Below are 18,717 nucleotides of genomic sequence, written 5' to 3'. Positions count from 1 at the left end.
AAACAATGCATTCTCTTCAAAATTCCTTTTGAATTTTATCTTTACTTTATTTGTTGGAGGGGGTTATATCCAGTTGTGTTGATCTAAGAATAGAATGGACATCCCCTGCCCCCTGTCTGCTCCAGAGGATCCAGACAGATTTTGGGGAGGAGAGGAAGGGGAAATCTGTGCGATGTTGGATTTCATCCAGTGTCTAAATGATAAATGATGATGTAATAATCTTAGAGGATTCCCCATTTCTTTCTGTGGAGGTGGGTAGCTGATTATCCTGTCTGGAGGTAGAGTTCTATAAGCAAAGTGCCACAACCAAGAAGATATTTTCCAGTCCATCACACAGCTGCTACCTCACCTCAGAGGGGGCACTATATTATCTTGGTGCATAGGAAGCTTTATGTGGGAGTAGACTTCTAAGAATCTGGTGTCTACACAGAAATAAAATGAGAGAAATCGGCCATTGTTGCTTGTATGCTAAAACTGTGCTTGCACTAAGTAACCTTTTAGTTGTTGTTGCATGATAAGCAAAGTATTTAAATTTACTTCCAAATAGAAATGGGACACTGTTTTAAATTCCTAATATTTAAAGTAGCAACTTCATAAAACCTAGTCACATTAGATGTAAGAACAGTGGTAATCTGGTTCAAAACCAGGTTATGACAGAAATTGTGACAAGGCCATTTGAGGGAGGGGAGGAATATGCCTTTTGCATAGACACTTATCTTCATGGGCTGGTAAGCTGCTGGGTTGTCAGAGGTACAGAATTCTCTTTTCCAGAAGGGTACATTGATTTGGGGAAGTATGGAGAAGGTGTCATATGCAGACTCATGTTAACTGTTTGTACTTCTAATTGATAAGGCCATTTTGTCCTCAAAGTAATATAGGAAATGATGTATTGCAGAAACCAAAAGTGGCAGAAAGGAAAATGGAATGTACTGGCAAAAGCTCAGAATTAAGGAGGCACTTTACGATTCTTAGAAACTAGAAACTTGGCTGACTTGTGCTCAAATGTCTATTTCAAAACACCTACATAGCATCCTTTATTTATCTTTTCATATTCAGATCTCAAAAGTAACAGAAACTAGAGAACATACAAGTGCGCATATATAACATAAATCAACAAATAAGGAAGGCAGCAACTCACACAGCACCAAGACAAGACAAGGTATTCATGCTATACCTACCTAGTATCATGACATCAGTGCTATATCTACCTGTATCCGAAATAAACTATCCAACAGCATATGTCTGGCTATGTTGATGGGTAACCCACTGAGTGTGCTATATGAAAAAGATACCCAAAACAGAGATGATGGTTTGTGTGGGTTTTTTGTTCTTAAAAAACCTTGAAAATTTGGTCTGTGATGTACTTCTGAACTAGTTGATTAAATGTTAACACACATTTTTACATTACAATATCCCATTTCTTTAGACAGTTTAAAAGTTCATTCTGTGGATTTAACATAATGAAAAAATAGCTCTGGAACTACTAGAAAAGAGCAGTGGACTTTATTGAAATGTAGCGTAGTTACATTCTCATTATCTTTCACCATCTGGTCAAAATTTACTTATTCCAACATGCATTTGACCTGCAAGGCTGATTTTTGTATGATAACTTAATATTTAAAATTAGAGTTTATTTGCTATGTGTGTCTGTTTCACAATTTTGTTTGTATTTCATTGCTGTAAACTGCCTTGAGCAATGCAAATATAGTGGAGGGGCTACAATATATTTTCTAAATATTAAATAGTTAATCACTTATAAGGAAAAATGCAAAACATTTAAATCTACCAAATGGAGAGCAAACATATTCTCTAACTTGGTTTGGCATCATGCTGAATATGATGAGAATGCTTCTCTTTTCCTTGAGTGCTTTTTGCATTATTTAACAGAAAGAAAATAAGCTGTCCTTAAATCAATTTCCCATTGGTGGTACATATATTTTCCATAATCTGTTTAAATAATTTTAGCTTTAGTTTATCAGTATTTTAGCAATATGCAGAATATATTGCTGAAGCAAGAAAAAAGTGCTCTTTGTTGATGTATACATGTCAGAGCAGACATCCTCCTAGGCTGCAGTCCTATCCACTGCCCCCCTCCCCGTTGATGGCTGGAGGGGGGGGCATTGGTTAGGATGCAGCACAGTTGCCTCTCTGCCACCCTCCATTGGTTGTTAATGGATAACTTCAAATCACTAGAAGTTATGCACTCTAATCCTCCCCTGATGAGAGATGGGAAATGGACTGAGAGGAGTTGAAAATATTGCCATTCTTCCTCCAAGCTGCACATATATCCAGTTTTGATATTCTGCAATCTCTGTTCCTCAGGGCATTCCTTCCAGCACTGTCCTTTATGTGATGGCATTACAAGGCAGATGGAAACACTTGGCCCCTTGATGGTGATATTGTCATCAAGCACCCGTTCAGGTTGCTCCTCCAAGCGTGGAAACTTGTTCTGGAATAGTCCTGCCTTGCCTTATTTACATATAGCATGATGACAATCACTGTTAAAATTCCTTTTGAGAAAATTGTTTTGATTAATTGAAGGGTGTTTAAGAACATAATGGTTCTGCGGCATTTGAAATGAATTTGTCCTGACTGTCAGTTGCTGGTTTTGAAAGAAAAAAAAATACATTGTTTTTTACAATGTATTTTATATTGTTGTGACCCACCCTGGGACCTACTGGTGAGGGGCAGGTAATAAATTTAACAACAACTTGGTCAAAGTTTTTTTTAAAACATTTCCATGAAGTTAATGATGACCCAGGCAGTTCTGACATTATTCTTAGTGTTTTAACTCTAGTGCAAAACAAATCCAAATGCAGAATAGTGGTAATCAAAGAGCTGGCCAGCTGTATGAAGATATTTAGTTTAATTCAACTGCTTAATGACTTTGAAGATGATGGCAAATGCTCTCTTCACCCTTGATGCTGTCTTGACTAAACGTGGACTGTTGGAGTGGATGAAGGAAAACTTTTATTTTTAATGATAACTTTTATTAATTTTTTATAACACAAACAAAAATACAAAATATTACAACACATAAGTAGTGTTGCAGTTGCAAAAGCAGGGAGAATAGAGAACAAGCATATCACATTACAGGTGGATACTCTTTAACCTAGAAACTGTTATTCCAACTGTTTTAATTTCTTAAGAGGAATTGGTCTGTTCCATGGGCCAAGTGAAGCAGTGGCTCTTCCTGTACAATCTTCTGAGAACTTCACCATGCTTTGAATTCTGCTCAGGTTTTGAGTTCTGTAATAACCATGGTCTGCCAGATCCTGAATTTTGCCAGTACAATAGAATGGCAGAGTATATGGGCTTGTTAAAATTTTATGTATTAAAGAGATCTGATCTATGCATTTCTTTGCTCTTGCCCTTCTGTAGGTGCCTGACTTAGATTTGGAACTCCAAAGAGTAGAGAAAACTGTCAAGCTGGAATGCTAGTTTCAACTATTCCACACATTTGGGTTAGGAAGATTAAAGGAATCGTATAAATTTGTTCAAGACTGTTGTTGCCAAGCCCTTATAGGATTTGCTGTTCTTGAGCTTTTGATTAGTCGCTATGAATGTGACAAGTTTGTTCTCCTTCACAAGCCCTGCTGTTAAAAGACTGCTAGGATGGAAGCAAGGAGATGAAGAGGAAAAATGGGCAGAGAAAGCTGTTGATGCCCTAGTTAAAAAATTGAAGAAGAAAAAAGGAGCAATGGAAGAGTTGGAGAAGGCATTAAGCTGTCCAGGTCAGCCCAGCAACTGTGTCACAATTCCTCGTTCCCTAGATGGCAGACTTCAGGTGTCACATCGGAAAGGGCTACCCCATGTAATTTATTGCCGTGTGTGGCGCTGGCCAGATCTGCAGAGCCATCATGAACTTAAACCTCTGGAATGCTGTGAGTTTCCCTTTGGTTCAAAGCAGAAGGAAGTTTGCATCAATCCCTATCATTATAAGCGAGTGGAAAGTCCTGGTAGGTATCTTTGAATATATTTCACTATAATTTTATTTCCTTATGCGGTGTCTTGTCCCGATAACTCAACTACAACCAGTTTTAAGATTACAGGACTGCTAAACGAGAGAAATGTGTTACATAATTCAGAGGAATGTGGGGCTGGTTGGGAATAGATATGGAGTTGGTTATCCTAGTTCTGCTTTTGAACTGGCTTAAGACCACAGCTTATCACACCTATGCTTGCTCATGTATTCAGATGGACTCAGGTATCTGGGAAGCAAGATAGATGTTGACATACTTCACTCTTTTAAATGTGGCTGGGATGGTGTATGATAACTGTAGTCTGTGTGCGTTACAGTGTGCAACTTGATTTTAAAAATTCAGTAGGTTAATAATAGCGGTTACTGTGTGGGAGAGGAAGTGAAAGTAAAACTTGCAGTGGCATATGACCTTCACCAGTGTGCTCTGCTAAGCAGTGAAGTAAACTTGCTGCTTTGATGACTAAGCAGCTATGCATCCTAAATCTATTTAGTGTCTGGAATAATTGACTTCCCATATTAGTATTGGGTGCAGCAGTTTAGGCAGAGAGCTTGTTGGAAGTCTCTAGTTGTCTGTCCCACTTTGGGGAAGCTGCTTGAAAGCTCATGAGAATAATAGATCTTGGGTAGTGTTCAATGCTAGGCCTCCTCAGAGTGGACCCATTGAAGACAATGGGCATTAATAATTTAGGTTCATTGACTTCAATGGGTCTACTCTGAGTAGGACTTGGTTGAATACAACTCATATTGTCCGAGAGAGGACTAAATAATTCTTTCCTTTGTTTAGCATTAGATTTTAGTACATGCAGTGTTTTGTAAGAGATTATAAATATTTAATGAGATGGGCAAAATTGATTCCATAGTTATACACTGCTTTGAGGATATGAAGTATGGGAGCAAATGGCTGCACAGTAAATCTATTTTCCATAACCAGATTTTGAGATCAATTCAGTTTTTGTTTAGGGAATTACTTCAGTAGACTTGTTGGAACAACCGGTTTTCTCCCCCCCCCCCCAAAAGCACTGGGGAGAGAAACTTCTGTGGACAAAAGTTACAGGATCCCAAATTGCTTACGTGCTCTAGAAAACTGCAATACAGATATCTGTTTTGGGGGTGGACAATCTATGAAAAGTGATATGCCATTTGGAAAGCTGAGATCACTAGCTGTAGCTAAAGGGCAGGAGTAACTTAAAACTGGAAATTCAAAGCTTAGAGAATCCAAGTTTTGTCAGCATGCTTCCTGGTAGATTGCTGCATATGTGTAGTGATGGGAGGAGGAAGAAGTGATAGGGGAAGCTTGTCGTCGTCTGGCAAACACTCCAGCACAATTGTCGGAAAAAAGTGCCTTGCGCAGGCATGTCTGTAACAGCTTAACGTAATGGACTATGCAAAGCTATTTGTCCATCTGCTGTGCACACAAAAGTGTTGTAGTTTAAAATTATGACAAATCTAGCTGGCTGTTTTTTGGTAAGTATTAAACATGCCACTGAATCTAGTATAAGAATGTAATGAGAGGTTCATAGTTGTCTCCTTCTGGAGCTGTAAGGATGTGAATTCTGGCTTTGGAAACTTTGTTTTGATGTAATGCAAAGAAAGCAATCCTACTCCTGCCTTCTAACTAATCTCTCACTTTTACAGATACATTCTAAATGTTGCATATCTCAGTCAGTAGTGTAGTGGCAAATTGAGAAGTGCAGGGTCCCTTCATGATATTTATTTATTTATTTATTTAATTTATTGTACTTATATACTGCCCCATAGCCAAAGCTCTCTGGGCGGTTTACAGTATGATAGTCACATCTGTGCTCCTCCTTTTGTTGCTGCTGGGTTAAGAATGAGATCCTTGTTATTTCCTTCTCCCACAACAGCAGATGTCCCTAGGAGCCAAGCATGAAAGGGGAGAGTGTTAGCTATTGAGAAGAATCTTCTCAGTTGCTATCTCCTTTTACTCTGATTGGCTCCAATCAGCAGGAAAGGACAAAGAAATATCTTAGACTCTTCTCAGTGGCTAACACACTCCTCTTTCATGCTGATTGGCTCATAGGAGGCTGGAGACATGGGGACCCTGCCCCCCCAAAAGTAAGGGGTCTAAGACCTCCTGAGACCCTGGACAACTACACCACTGATCTCAGTACAGCACATTTCCAAATAATTATCCTTAATTCAGTTGACTCCTCCCAGGCTAAGCTTTTCTAGTATTTGCATTTTTAAGTTAACAATTTAAATTATACATTCTTAAGACTCAGTTGATTTAAGCACACTCTTTTGGCCTTAGGACTAAATAGCAAGAGGAAGAAACAACAAGCAATTTAGCTACTTTGTTAATGTTCTGAAATTCATTTAAATTGGAGACAACCTCAAGAGATATAGCTCTTTCTTTGTTGTCTGTCTTGGAAGTAGGGTTAAAACTCTTTTTCCGTCATTGGCAGCAGAGTTTCTTTAATACAGTAATTCTGTCTGTAGGTGAAGCTGTTAAACACGGAGATGTAAGTTTGGAACTCCTCTGCATGTAGTTCAGGCAGGTAGTGGAAGGCGCAAGTATCAAGTAAGTATCAAGTATTAGAAAAACCGGCAATCTACTTGTTATATGTATCTGCCATGCTAATACTTCCACTGGAGAATGTATATTCACACCAGGGCAAAGAGGTTTTTATTGATTTACATTACAGTACATTTACATCCCGCCTTTCCTTCTAATGGAGCCCAGGGCAAATGAACTGAAGAAGATTGACCTAAACATGTCTAGGGTAAACAGCTAGTAGTAACACTTCTGCTTTTTAAAAAAAATCCTTGTATTCTATAAACTTGGAAATCATGGAACACTTCACTGGTATGTGCTTTATAAAACACTAAAGAGAGAACGGGCTTCTGGTTTTCTTGTAAACTTTCCTTGTACAGAGCCTATGGGATGAATAATTTGTCTTGACCTTGGTTTTTGTTGTTCTTGGGACATCCCACTGAACTGTGAGAGGGGAGGGTATTAAGACTCCCCTTAAGAGAAGTTATCAAATTTGTAGTTTTATGATACTACTAGAGCAGTCTTTCCTCTAGTTGATGCTGGGCTCCAGCTCCCCTCAGCCCCAGCTGGAGTAGCAAGTGGTCACGGAGGAAGGGAACTGTAGTCCAGCAACATCTGGGAAGTCACAGGTTCCTCACCCATGTGTTGATGTCTGTTCAGCGGATAGTGTAATGAAGAGTTTGTCTTTTTTTTTTAAAATTAAATTTAAATAAATACACTTAGTTATCAATACCTGTATCAACAAACCCCTCATAAAGCTGTTCTGTACTAGGATAATGTTAGAACATTTCCTGAACAATTTTTCCTGTTATGTGTGCAGGCTGTATGCAAAAACACAAGCAAATATAACATGGAATATTTACATTAAACGCTATCTCTTAGGATGTGCAACATAACAAAATATAAATATATGATTTATTTAAGTGGTGTAATGCCCTGAATGAATCCCCCTAAAATTCATGAAATCATCCTCCTATGATAACTCCGACCTTCAGTACTGAACTTGGTGTCTTGAAGTAGATGCCAATGGAATTCATGTGTCATCATTAGCTCCATGTTTTCCCTGACTAAGAATATATCCAGGCATTCAGTCATGTGATTTATTATCTTGTGAGGTAAAGAGCAGGGATGCACTTGCTGCTCCCACCCCCTCTGTCACATTCCCATCGCCTGGCCTTGCCACCCTCTGCACTTGTGTGTGTAAGTTCTGAAGTAGGAAGCCTTCTCTATACGTTTAGGCTACCCATGTATTGTTAGGACCCTGATTGTGCAAGGTTCTAGACTGTGTGAGGAACCTACATGTACAGAGCAGGCTCTCCAGAGTCCATGCATGGGGTGCAGGTAGGAACAGCCCTCCTCTTCTTATTAATGCATTGAGGCATAAATCCAAATAGGGTTAAAGAAGGTGCTGTTCAAAGTCAGAAAGGGATTCAATGTTCCAGCATATTCTCCTTCTCTCTGCCAATTTGCATGCCACTCCTGTCTGTTGCCAAGAGGAGGAATCTTCCCAAAAGAATCTTCTGAATATCTGTTGTTGGAAACTGCAGGAGGGGAGAATGCTTTTGCGCTCAGGTCTTGCTTGTGGGCTTCCCATAGGCAGCTGGCTGGCCACTGTGAGCACAGGATGCTGGACTAGATGGGCCTTTGGCCTGATCCAGCAGGCTCTTGTGACTACCATACCCCAGAACTGCAGAATGGGTAATAAATACCCTGGCTTTTGCTGTTTGGCAAATGCATGTCATACTGTTACACTGTTAAAGGTTTTTGTAGATCAATGTAGTATGGTTATTGTTATGCTAGTTTTTTGTGATGCCGTTTAGTATTTACAGAATGAGGTCTTGTTTTGTAGTTTAGTCTTTTGTGTAGCATTATGGTCACTCTAAATCTTTAGTATAATATGTAGGTAATTTCCTGCTTCTGTATGGACTTTTAACTAAGCTGGGTTGACTGATACTTGATGTTAAATATAAAAATGGGAGTCAATGCACTTATAAAGTCTTTAAATGATGATTATGCATTAGCATGCAGGGCTGTGGAGTCGGAGTCAGAGTCGGGAGCAATTTTGGGTGGAGTCGGAGTCGGTAGAAATGTACCGACTCTGACTTCCAAATAAATTTTGATTGACAAGAAGCAATTTTGGGTGAAGTCGGAGTCGGACAGTAGAAAAATAGAGGAGTTGGAGTCAGAGTCGAAGTTGGAGTCGGACAGCAGAAAAATAGAGGAGGCGGAGTCGAAGGTTTGGCGTACCAACTCCACAGCCCTGTTAGCATGTATTTATTACATTATTCAGTCTCTTAAAAACGTAAGTGTAGATCTTGTATTCAGTGAGTGGGCTTCAGGGCAATGGTTACCTGTGTGACTTATTGTTTAGTTAACTACTGGGTATCTCAACACTGCTAAGCAACAGTGAATCATGTCTGTATAGCATATAGCTATGTGCAAGCCCCACAAACACAAAGGAACTTACTTTTGAGTAACGTTGTTTTCTTATATTTTATATCCCATCTTCTGCCAAGGAATTGCATTGGGCTGTGAGAAGCTTTCCAAAATGGATATTGGTAAACTGGCTTTCTGAAGAGTGAGCTTAGCTGTGACCATGCAGCGATCAGTGGCTATTAGCCATGATGGCTCTGCTCTGTCAGAGGCAGTGCAATTCTGAATACCAGTTGCTGGAAACCGCAGGAGGGGAGAGCGCTCTTGTGTTCAGGTTCGGCTTATAGGCTTCCATCTGGGTGGACACTGTGAGAACAGGGTGCTGGACTTGATGGGTCACTGGCCTAATCCAGCAGGCTCTTCTTCTGTTCTTATGAATTCTGCAGTCTGAACATACTAGAATTTGGCCTTTCTAGCAGCCAGGGCTGTGGAGTTGGAGTCGGAAGCAATTTTGGGTGGAGTCGGAGTTGGTAGAAATGTTCTGACTTCGGCTTCAAAATAAAAACTTTCATAGGAATTTAGGAAAGTTTTCTTGTTCAGAAATTTTAATCAAATAAATATATTTTATGTTGTATCAATCTAGCCTGATGATTCACGTGGTGTTGATGAAATGCCTTGTGCTACCATTTTACTACAGTAAATTTGTTATTACTAGTTAATATACATTTGCCATTTATGAAGGAGTTGGAGTCAGACAGTAGAAAAATAGAGGAGTCAGAGTCTGAGTCGAAGGTTTGGTGTATCGACTCCACAGCCCTGCTAGCAACATCAAATATGAGTTGTAAAATCTATGCAGTTCACAGCTCAACATGAGCATCAACTTAAGCAACAAGTTAAACACTGGATTTTGGAGTTATTGTTGAGGATACGATTTCAAGCATTTTAGTCGGATTCATTAAGGGTGTATACATCACTTAATGGCATGATTGTTTACATAAATATATTCAAACAAATGCAAATATCACAAGACAGCTTTCTGTTATAAATATTTCATTGTGGATTGCCTTGTGTTGATACTTAGTGTGAACTTCTATATGTTAGTAAGCTAAGGGGTCTTTTGCTCTGTTTGGTATGTATACTAGGTCATACTTATGGGGAGGCTTTTTACTTCTGAAAAACATGTAGGCAACTTTCTAACCAGTTATTCAGCAAGAAGTAAATCTGCTTCCACTTTTCAGTGTTCTTGCCAATATGTTCAAAGATACTGGAATGATTAGCACTTAATTTCAAGTTTGTACTTCTAGCTAGCTAGTAGTAATATTAGTCATCCTTTGGATAATGTTCAGCTTTCCATTAACTACAGAACTCTTCTATAATCCGTAAAGGGATTTGTTTCAAGTCTATCTGATGAGATTAAATGTTTTTTTACCTGAATGTGGCTCCCTATGAAGAAAACATTCAGTGTCTGTCTGACACACACAGAGAGACACGTACACACCTATGTAACCTTTTTTTATGCAGCCTGGCTAAGGTTGGGTACCTCCTTTAGTCCAGGACATGGAAGAATTCTACTTAGTATTCCCTGGTCTGTGACTTACTAAGTAATGAGGCTATGCTTGAGGGGAAGAAGGAGTAGAATAGGCCAACTGTGTGCTGGTCTCCTGTGCTACCAGCATTATTTTTGGAAGGGAATGTTGGAAAGTAATAAACATGGGGGGGGGGGAAGAACTAGATGATATTATGAAGAACAAGTGCAAGAAAAAAGCTTGGGGTTCTCTGAGGGAAAGTAAGTGCCTTTTAAAGAAACACAGAATGCCTGCATTAAAATGAGTCCTCCAATATTAGTGAACCTTCAATAACTCAGGGGGAAAAATGGACCGGTTTACATGACAGGATGAACTGAATTTAATAATTGGCTTAAATTGCCAAGAAAAGATTGTGGGGTTTTTTCTTAAATCACTGGTTTTAAATTAAGTTTCGCACTTTGCAATTCTTATATTTCTTGGGCAAAAATGTCTACGAACATGTTGGCTTGCAGCTAAACTCAACTTTCATACGATTTAGGAGTATAATCCAAAACTTTTGGTCTTGAAGTCCATGTATCTTCTGTGTTTCAAAATGGGCATAATTCTATAGTACTCATTTTGACTTTCCATATATACACAGTATGATGCTAAACATGTACGTCTAAATGAAGAGTAGGGCTTCATCCTATAGGCATTTAAATGTGCCATTTTTTCAATAGGACTGAATAAAACATAAATCAGAATGGCAAATGTATTGGACTAAATCCATCTACAAAAAGGAAATTCCTAGATCTCTGTGGCATTCAGTGTATAAAATGTTATGCTTTTTAAAGCTTACATTAATCTCAGTAACTCTCTTTTCCATCTCTTTTTTATTTATTGATTTCTTATTTTTATTATAATTTTAAAACTTTTTTATTTTATTTATTCTTCCTTTTTTAATTTATGTATACAGTATATGTTTTGATTGTATAAACTATATGCCAGTACATTGTAACAGGCATTTAAATTGTTATGAAGTTTTTGATTTATACACTTAAGAAGGTGATTTAAAAAAACAAAAGACAAAAAAAGAATTTAAGAAATGTAGTAGAAACATTTTGAGCATCTTGGTCAAGTCTTATTGTCTATGGGGTTGAGTGAGTGTGTGTGTGTACATGGATCACTCTAAAAAGATTATACAGGAAAACTCAATGTGGAAAAGAGAACAATTATTAAACAAGGACTATTAACGCAAAAATGAATTCTTTATATGCAACAATGTGAATAATGCTCCTTTTTATCTTTCTTTGGTTGTGTATGTATTGTTTTTTTTTTTACAATAATTTTTATTCAAATTTTCATAAAACATACAAAACAAAATCATAAAACATTCAAAGACAAAAAACAAAACAAAACAAAAATGATTAAACAAAAAAATAAAATGTTGACTTCCCATTTGTCGCAGATCAAATCAGTTATAGGTCTACAATATATAACAATCCTGTCTCTTAAATTATATTATAAGATCACTTTCCTCCAGTAGTTATCTTAATTAATCATCAAATCTCATAAACATTACTTTATTCTTTCCACAAAAAGTCAAAGAGAGGTTTCAATTCTTTAAGAAATATATCTATCAATTTTTTTCCAAATAAACATGTCGATTAATCCATCTCGTTAATAATAATAATAATCTTATTGTCATAACCATAGTCCAAATAAACATATCGATTAATCCATCTCATCAAAATCTGTTAGGTCCAATAATTTCAATAGCCATTATTCCATTATCCCTATTAATTCCATCTTCCATCTTCAATAGTCCTGTTAAGTCCAGTAATTTCAGTGTCCAATCTTCCATTATCAGTATTCCATAATAATCTTGCTGTCATAGCCATAGTCATATAATAAGAGTCTGATGGGAATTTCCTCTATCCCAAATATTTTCTTGCCATCAATTCTGAATAAGTTGCTGAAATATTGTTGTAAAGTCATATCTGTGTTCTTCTTTTTTACAAAATGCACTGGCTCATCTCTTGAGAGTTTTTCCATTGTCACATGGCTGCAGTTAATTCCATAGATTTTCTCTATATCAAGCTCCATCACGTCATTCCAGTCCAGAAGATTATCCAAGCCATTGATAACTTTATCTCTAATATCTTCATTAATTTCTTCAGAGATAACGTTAAATTCCAAACAGTAGATTTTATTTCTAATATCCATAAACTCCAGATCTTTTTCCAATTCCACATTTGTTCCAATCTCCAGGGCTTGTATCTTCCCTTTATTTTTTCTTTTCTCATCTCTCATCTCATTCTCCTCTCTCACAGGATCCCCTATTTCTTTAAGCTCCTGCGTCATTTTGCTCAGTTCAATTTTCAGCTCCTTACTGCCCTGTCGCAGGGTTTGTTTCGTTATCTCAATCTCATCCATTATTTTCTGAAACATAATTACTTCCAGATTCTCAGCCACTTTCTTGATTGCCATTTTTAAAACCACGAAAACAAAACAAAACAAAAATAAAGAAGAACCACTTCTTATTTCAGCAACAATTGAGTTAATATTCCAGGCTTGATGACATCACAGTATAAACAGAGCAGCCTGCCTTATCTCTCTATGTTCAAGAATACAAAACAAATTTAGTTCCCAGCATCAAAACAGTTAGTGGCGTCGTGAAGAAGCAGATTCGTCAAAATAAAATAGACCAAAAAGAGAATAGTCCCAGACAATATAATGTTCCTCGGAATAGAAATCCCTCTTCTGTTTATATCTTTAGAATGCACTTCCAGGACAGCTTTTTGCAATAGAAACAGAGATAAGCTGTTAATTTCGTGAATAACAGAGAAGAATTATAGCTCACCCAGAAGTTCTTTAAAGCTGATTCATTTGACAAATCTCTTTTTGCTGCAACAATTTAAACCAAGTAAAAAAAAGAATAGAAAGAAGGGTGCTTGCCTGTTAGTCCGTTTTCTCTTTGAAGAAAAGATAAACGTATCGCATTAATCAGATAGAGCTTGTTCGGAAGTCCGTCCGGCATTGCTGGCTGGACCTTTTCTCATAAATTAATGAAATCCAGTCCTCCCAACAAAAACAGGCTTTTGAGGTTGATCTCTACGTTTCTCCCTGCCCGGGAGAAATTTCATCAGTCAAAAAAAAAAATGTTCTGACTGATTTATATCTGAATAAGCTTCTTTTGAGGCGGGAGCCCGTCTCAAAAGCAGGCACAAGCGAAGTCACCCTTCCCGGAAGTCGGTTGTGTATGTATTGTTTTATACTGTTCTGATATTTGTATGGCAAAGAAGAAATGAAATGTATTTAAAAAAAAAGAATGGCAAATGTCCAGAACTTTCTAAAACCAATGGGTGTTAGTTATTAGGGAAAACAGATCACCCTCATGAACTGGAAAGTAAACATACTTTTTTAAAAATGGTAAATTCTCATAAACTGAGAACTTAAAACATTGAAGAGCTCAGGTAGTTGGTGAGTATCAGATTATATATAGGTGTGTGTGTGTGTGTCTGTCTGTCTCTGTCTCTCTCTCTCTCTCTCAAAATGCTTCTAGACCAGCCTTTATCTACGAAGACAGAGGCAGTATGGAAAGGTAACGAAAAATAAAACAAACAAATTTAATATAATACAACCAAAGATGAAACAACATCAGTAAAATCACTAGAGGCCGTTTAAACCTGGAAGGGTAGACTAGAAACACAAATTTAATATGTTTGGGTAAGTGAATGAATTTTGACCTGGTGTTGAAATGATTGCAGTGTTGATGCCAGTCATACTCTTATAAGGAGGGCATTCTACAGACAGAGCAACACCATAGAGAAGTGTATGTCCTGTGCTTCCACATAGCGGATTTCACCCAGCAATGGGATGTGAAAAAGAGCCTTCTCTGAAGATCTTTAGACATGGGCAGGTTGGTATATGCCTACAAGGTCATCTGTGTGGACTTACTGGATGATACTGGTGAAATACACACTGGTATGTCAGTGGATCCTAAAGTCTGTGACTTGATAGCTTTTTGGTCCAGCAGGCAGTTCCTAATAAAGACAGTATCTATTAGGTTGCGTTCATAATGCTTAATCTCTAGAAATCAGACTTGTGTTTGAACTTGGTAGGTTTGGAAAGGTTGGCTTCCTTGACCAGATTTGTTGTGACAGATTAAAGAAGGCTGAATTAGAAATAGGTTTTTTTGGGTGAGGGATTAACTTTCATACAGATGTTCCACATATGTTTTATTGCTCCATTGTTTACTGTTGGATTGTTTTATATAAATAACAAGTTGTAACAGGTATATGCAGTTACAGGATAATCTTAAACAGGAAATGATTCTGTTTGTAACAAGGCTTCCTTATTCTTGGTATGGAAGGATGGAGTGAGGCAAACCAACTGCTGCATGAAAAGGTTTTTAAAATGCACAATATAGCATAACCTTTGACTGCACATTGATATAGCAGTGCTTAACAGGTCATAGTATGAAGGACTATCAGTAAATCTGACTTCAAGACCCTTTTTGGCAGGGATCAGCTCCACTTGGGAGCTTCTGAGTGGAGCCAATCCCAGTAGAGTTTGCATTTGGCATCAAATACAAGCCCCCTTTGCCAAGGAACAATCAGAAGTGCATGTTAATGCTCCTGATAGTTCCTTTGTAGCCACATATTTACCTGTCCCTGTTAAAGGGACATATATAACACGTGGCTGTGGCTTGGAAAAATGGCCTTGTGGGCCAAATTAGGACTCCTGCTGGATGTAGTAAGGCCTGTGGGCCAAAGGTTCTCAACCAGTGGCCTAACTCATTGGCCGACTTCTAGGCCTCTGGACAAGAACCAGTATGTGAGCCCAGGCCATTCTTTATAGTGGTTCCCAAACATTAGAACATGATTTTTGATGCAGCAGCCCTAGCTGCACTGTGTTGCTCACCTTCCTCATCCCAAGAAACTTGTAATTGACAAAACTGTACCACAAATCATGTGTGGGTGGAACCTAAATGGATTGGGTTGTACCCAATGTAGCACTGTCACTGTTCCATCTGCACAAGGATTTCCACTTGTGCAAATGGCCTTTCCCCTGCATGCCCCTAAATCTGTTCTAGGGGTTCCCCCAACCCTCCAGAGCAGATTTGGGAAGGGTGTGAGGCATGTGGGGGGAAGAGGAGGGAAGTCCTGTTGCATAAGCAGAAATTGTTGTGCTGACAGGACACATTAGTTGAATACTGCCCTTAGACTTCAGTGTTGACATAACCAGGCACAATTACAGAACTTTTTTTTTAAAGGCAAAGCTCTTCAAGTGTCCAGTCATACAAAAAGCTGAAGCATTAGGCAGGGATTCCAAAATACTTATGCTTTCACTCTTCTCTTCCCATCCACTTTCAATGATTGTGTCCAATAGGATCATGTATTGAATTAAAAGTACACCTCTGGGTGAATGTGGATGAGAAACAAAAGATCTGAGTGATGGGAAGAGTTGTGAAAATAGAGGGAACTGCAGGGAGTAGATATAAACTAAGCATAAACATAAAGGTAAAATTGAAGGGTTGAGGGGAATAAGTGGCTTATATGTGTTGGTCTGTCTTGAAATAAAGTAAATTTTCAACTTTTTGCACCATTCTGATCTATAACAAAACCTAGCATGAACTGCATAGTGGAACAACATGCAGAAGGATGATATTTTGGGACTCAGACTTTACTTTGAAAATAATATAAGATGGCTTTCTTAAAGAAGATATTGGCAGCAAATTTTGCGTCAAATATAAGCAGGGGAGGGAGCGTATGTATGTTAGGCTGCAATATGTGCAAATGCTCCCAAATTAATTGAATTGCAGGTGTCGTCTATTACTACATCACCTGCAAAATGGCATGTATATGAGAATCATGCAGGAATTGTACATAATTCCCTTCTAATAAATCTAAATGTTTCAGCAACAATTACCTCACACTTTATATAGTTTCAAGCAATTTTACACATCATACTGTTTTGAACAGATGCCAGTGTAAAGGAATGGGGAATAGCAATGCAAATTGTGAAGAAACAATATTTGCTGCCTGTGCTTTTCCCAAAAATCATTCATTCATTTGCCACCCAAAACTAATCAAGCATGCAGCAGTGGAAATATATGTAAAGTGATAGTTCAAAGGAGTTCCTTCTAAAGTTTTCAACTCCAGCTTGGGCTGTGAACTGAAGGGAAAATGGGAGGCAAAAGGATTCTTTTACCAGGCAGAGTTTGCAGTGACACTAGTGAGAGTCAATGAGTGCTGGGAAATGAGCATCTCTGCTGTCACCTAGCATCTCTGTTGCTTCACAGGTGATTTGAATGGGGTAACAAAACAATCAAACAGTATAGTAAAGGACAGATGTGGGGAAGATTTGGCCCTCCAGAAGTTGCTAAATTACAACTCACATGAGCCCTATCAAACATAGCCAATGGTCAGGTATTATGGGAATTGTAGTCCAGCAATACTTGGTTAAGAGGTGCTTATATTTGAATGTAATGCAAAGCTATCGTTAAGATCAATAAGCCAACAGGAAAGCCTGGCTTATTTTCATGAACAAACCAAAATTGGGGTACTGTGCTGGATTCACATGTAACACTAAGATTTATTTAAACCATGGTGTAATGTGGTATGCAAGCTAGGTCTGTATTAGTCTAAGCCAGTGGTTCTTAACCTGGGGTGCACACACCCCTGGGGGTGCGAGATACTTTTTCTAGGGGTGCGAGAGCATATTTTGGAAATCCAAGGAGTGCTGGCAGTGGAAAAGGTTAAGAACCACTGGTCTAGGCATACACATCCATATGGTCCACCTGCTTCACAAGTGCAATTTTGGAAATACAGCTTTTAAAATGTTATGTGATGGTCTAATTTATTAGCTCCAGACGTACTATATAACTAATAAATGTGAAACTGCTGTGTGGTGACCCCTAGAAATACATTGGGTGATTTCTTTCCATCGTTGTACTTGTTTTTTCCTCTTTGTGTTTGAAAAGTGAAATACTTTTATAAAAAATAAAAAGCATCAAGATAACAACCTGCCAGAGAGCAGTCTGAATCATACCTTCTTGAAGCTATATAGTTTCAGAAGTCTTAATGTGGTTATAGTGTAATCTTGAAATGGTTACCTAGGTTGTGTGACAAATTTGATCTCTTAAGTGTTGGACTACGACCTGGGAGACCAGGGTTCGAATCCCCACACAGCCAGGAAGCTCACTGGGTGACCTTGGGCCAGTCACTACCTCTCAGAGGAAGGCAATGGTAAACCTCCTCTGAATACCGCTTACCATGAAAACCCTATTCATAGAGTTGCCGTAAGTCAGAATCGACTTGAAGGTGGTCCAATTCATTTTCATACAACAGGCAAGCTTCCCAGTGCCTTGTCACCTTTGTCTGCTATGTTGCATGCAGACATGATAATCCATGTTTAGGGTTTATATGGACAGTTATGTCTGTCTGTATGTGTTTAATTACATTTATATCCCACTCTTCCTCGCAAAGAAGCCGAGGACAGCAAACAACAAGTGATAAAACATCTTTAAAAACCATCTTTTTAATATTCCAATACAGATGCAGACTGGGAAAGATCTCTACTTAAAAAGCTTATTGGAAGAGGAAGCTCTTCAGTAGGCATCAAAAAGACAACAGACAGCACCTGTCTAATATTTAAGGGGAGAGAATTCAATGGGTAGGTGCTACAACACTAAAGACTTGATTCCTATATAGTGTGGAATAGACCTCCTAGGAAGCCCTCACCTGCTGAGTATTAATCAACTGAGTATATGGTATAAGGAGAGAGGTGATCATTCAAATATCCTGGTACCAAGCTGTATAGGGCTTTACACACTAAAACCAGCACCTTGAACTTAGCCTGGTAGCTAATCGGCAGCCAGTGCAATTATTTCAACAGCAGGGTAACTTGCTGGCAATATCCTGCACCAGTGAGCAGTTGAGCCACTGCATTTTGCACCAGCCTCAAGAACAGTCCCACATAGAGTGTAGTGCAGTAATCCAGCCTGGAAGTTACCAGCAAATGAAAAACAGTGGTCAGGTTATCATGGCCCAGGAACAGTTGTAGTTGTCTTAACAGCCAAAGCAGACAAAAGGACACTCCTAGCAACCGAGGTCACTTGGGGCTCTAGCAATACAGATGGATACAGGAGCACCACCAGACTACAAAACTGAGCTGTGTCAAAGGGAGTGCAACCCAGTCCAAAGCAGGCAGTTGACCAATTATCTGAACTAAGGAACCACCTACCCACAGTACCTCTGTCCTGCCAGGATTCAGAGTCAGTTTGTTGGTGTTCATCCAGCCCACCACCAAGTCCAGGCACTGGTACAGGGCTTGCA

At 38.6% G+C, this 18,717-nt stretch overlaps 1 protein-coding gene across 6 annotated transcripts in view; it reads left to right on the top strand.

Annotated features, from left to right (window-relative positions):
* The window catches only part of SMAD1 (SMAD family member 1), a 52,705-nt gene that overhangs the window by 12,798 nt on the left and 21,190 nt on the right, over positions 1–18,717 (top strand). For 3 of the 6 annotated variants that reach the window (XM_061584781.1, XM_061584780.1, XM_061584779.1), the window contains exons 2-3: positions 1,057–1,159; positions 3,382–3,959. In XM_061584781.1, the coding sequence (XP_061440765.1) occupies positions 3,560–3,959 (400 nt within the window). In that variant the 5' untranslated portion in view covers positions 1,057–1,159; positions 3,382–3,559. The remainder of the gene's footprint in view (positions 1–1,056; positions 1,160–3,381; positions 3,960–18,717) is intronic. The other 3 variants (XM_061584783.1, XM_061584782.1, XM_061584778.1) reach the window with 1 other exon arrangement.

Source organism: Rhineura floridana, chromosome 9 (genome assembly GCF_030035675.1).
Source record: "Rhineura floridana isolate rRhiFlo1 chromosome 9, rRhiFlo1.hap2, whole genome shotgun sequence".
NCBI lineage: Eukaryota > Metazoa > Chordata > Lepidosauria > Squamata > Rhineuridae > Rhineura > Rhineura floridana.
Note: the sequence above shows the minus strand (reverse complement) of the source record. Positions and strands in the feature narration are given on the sequence as shown.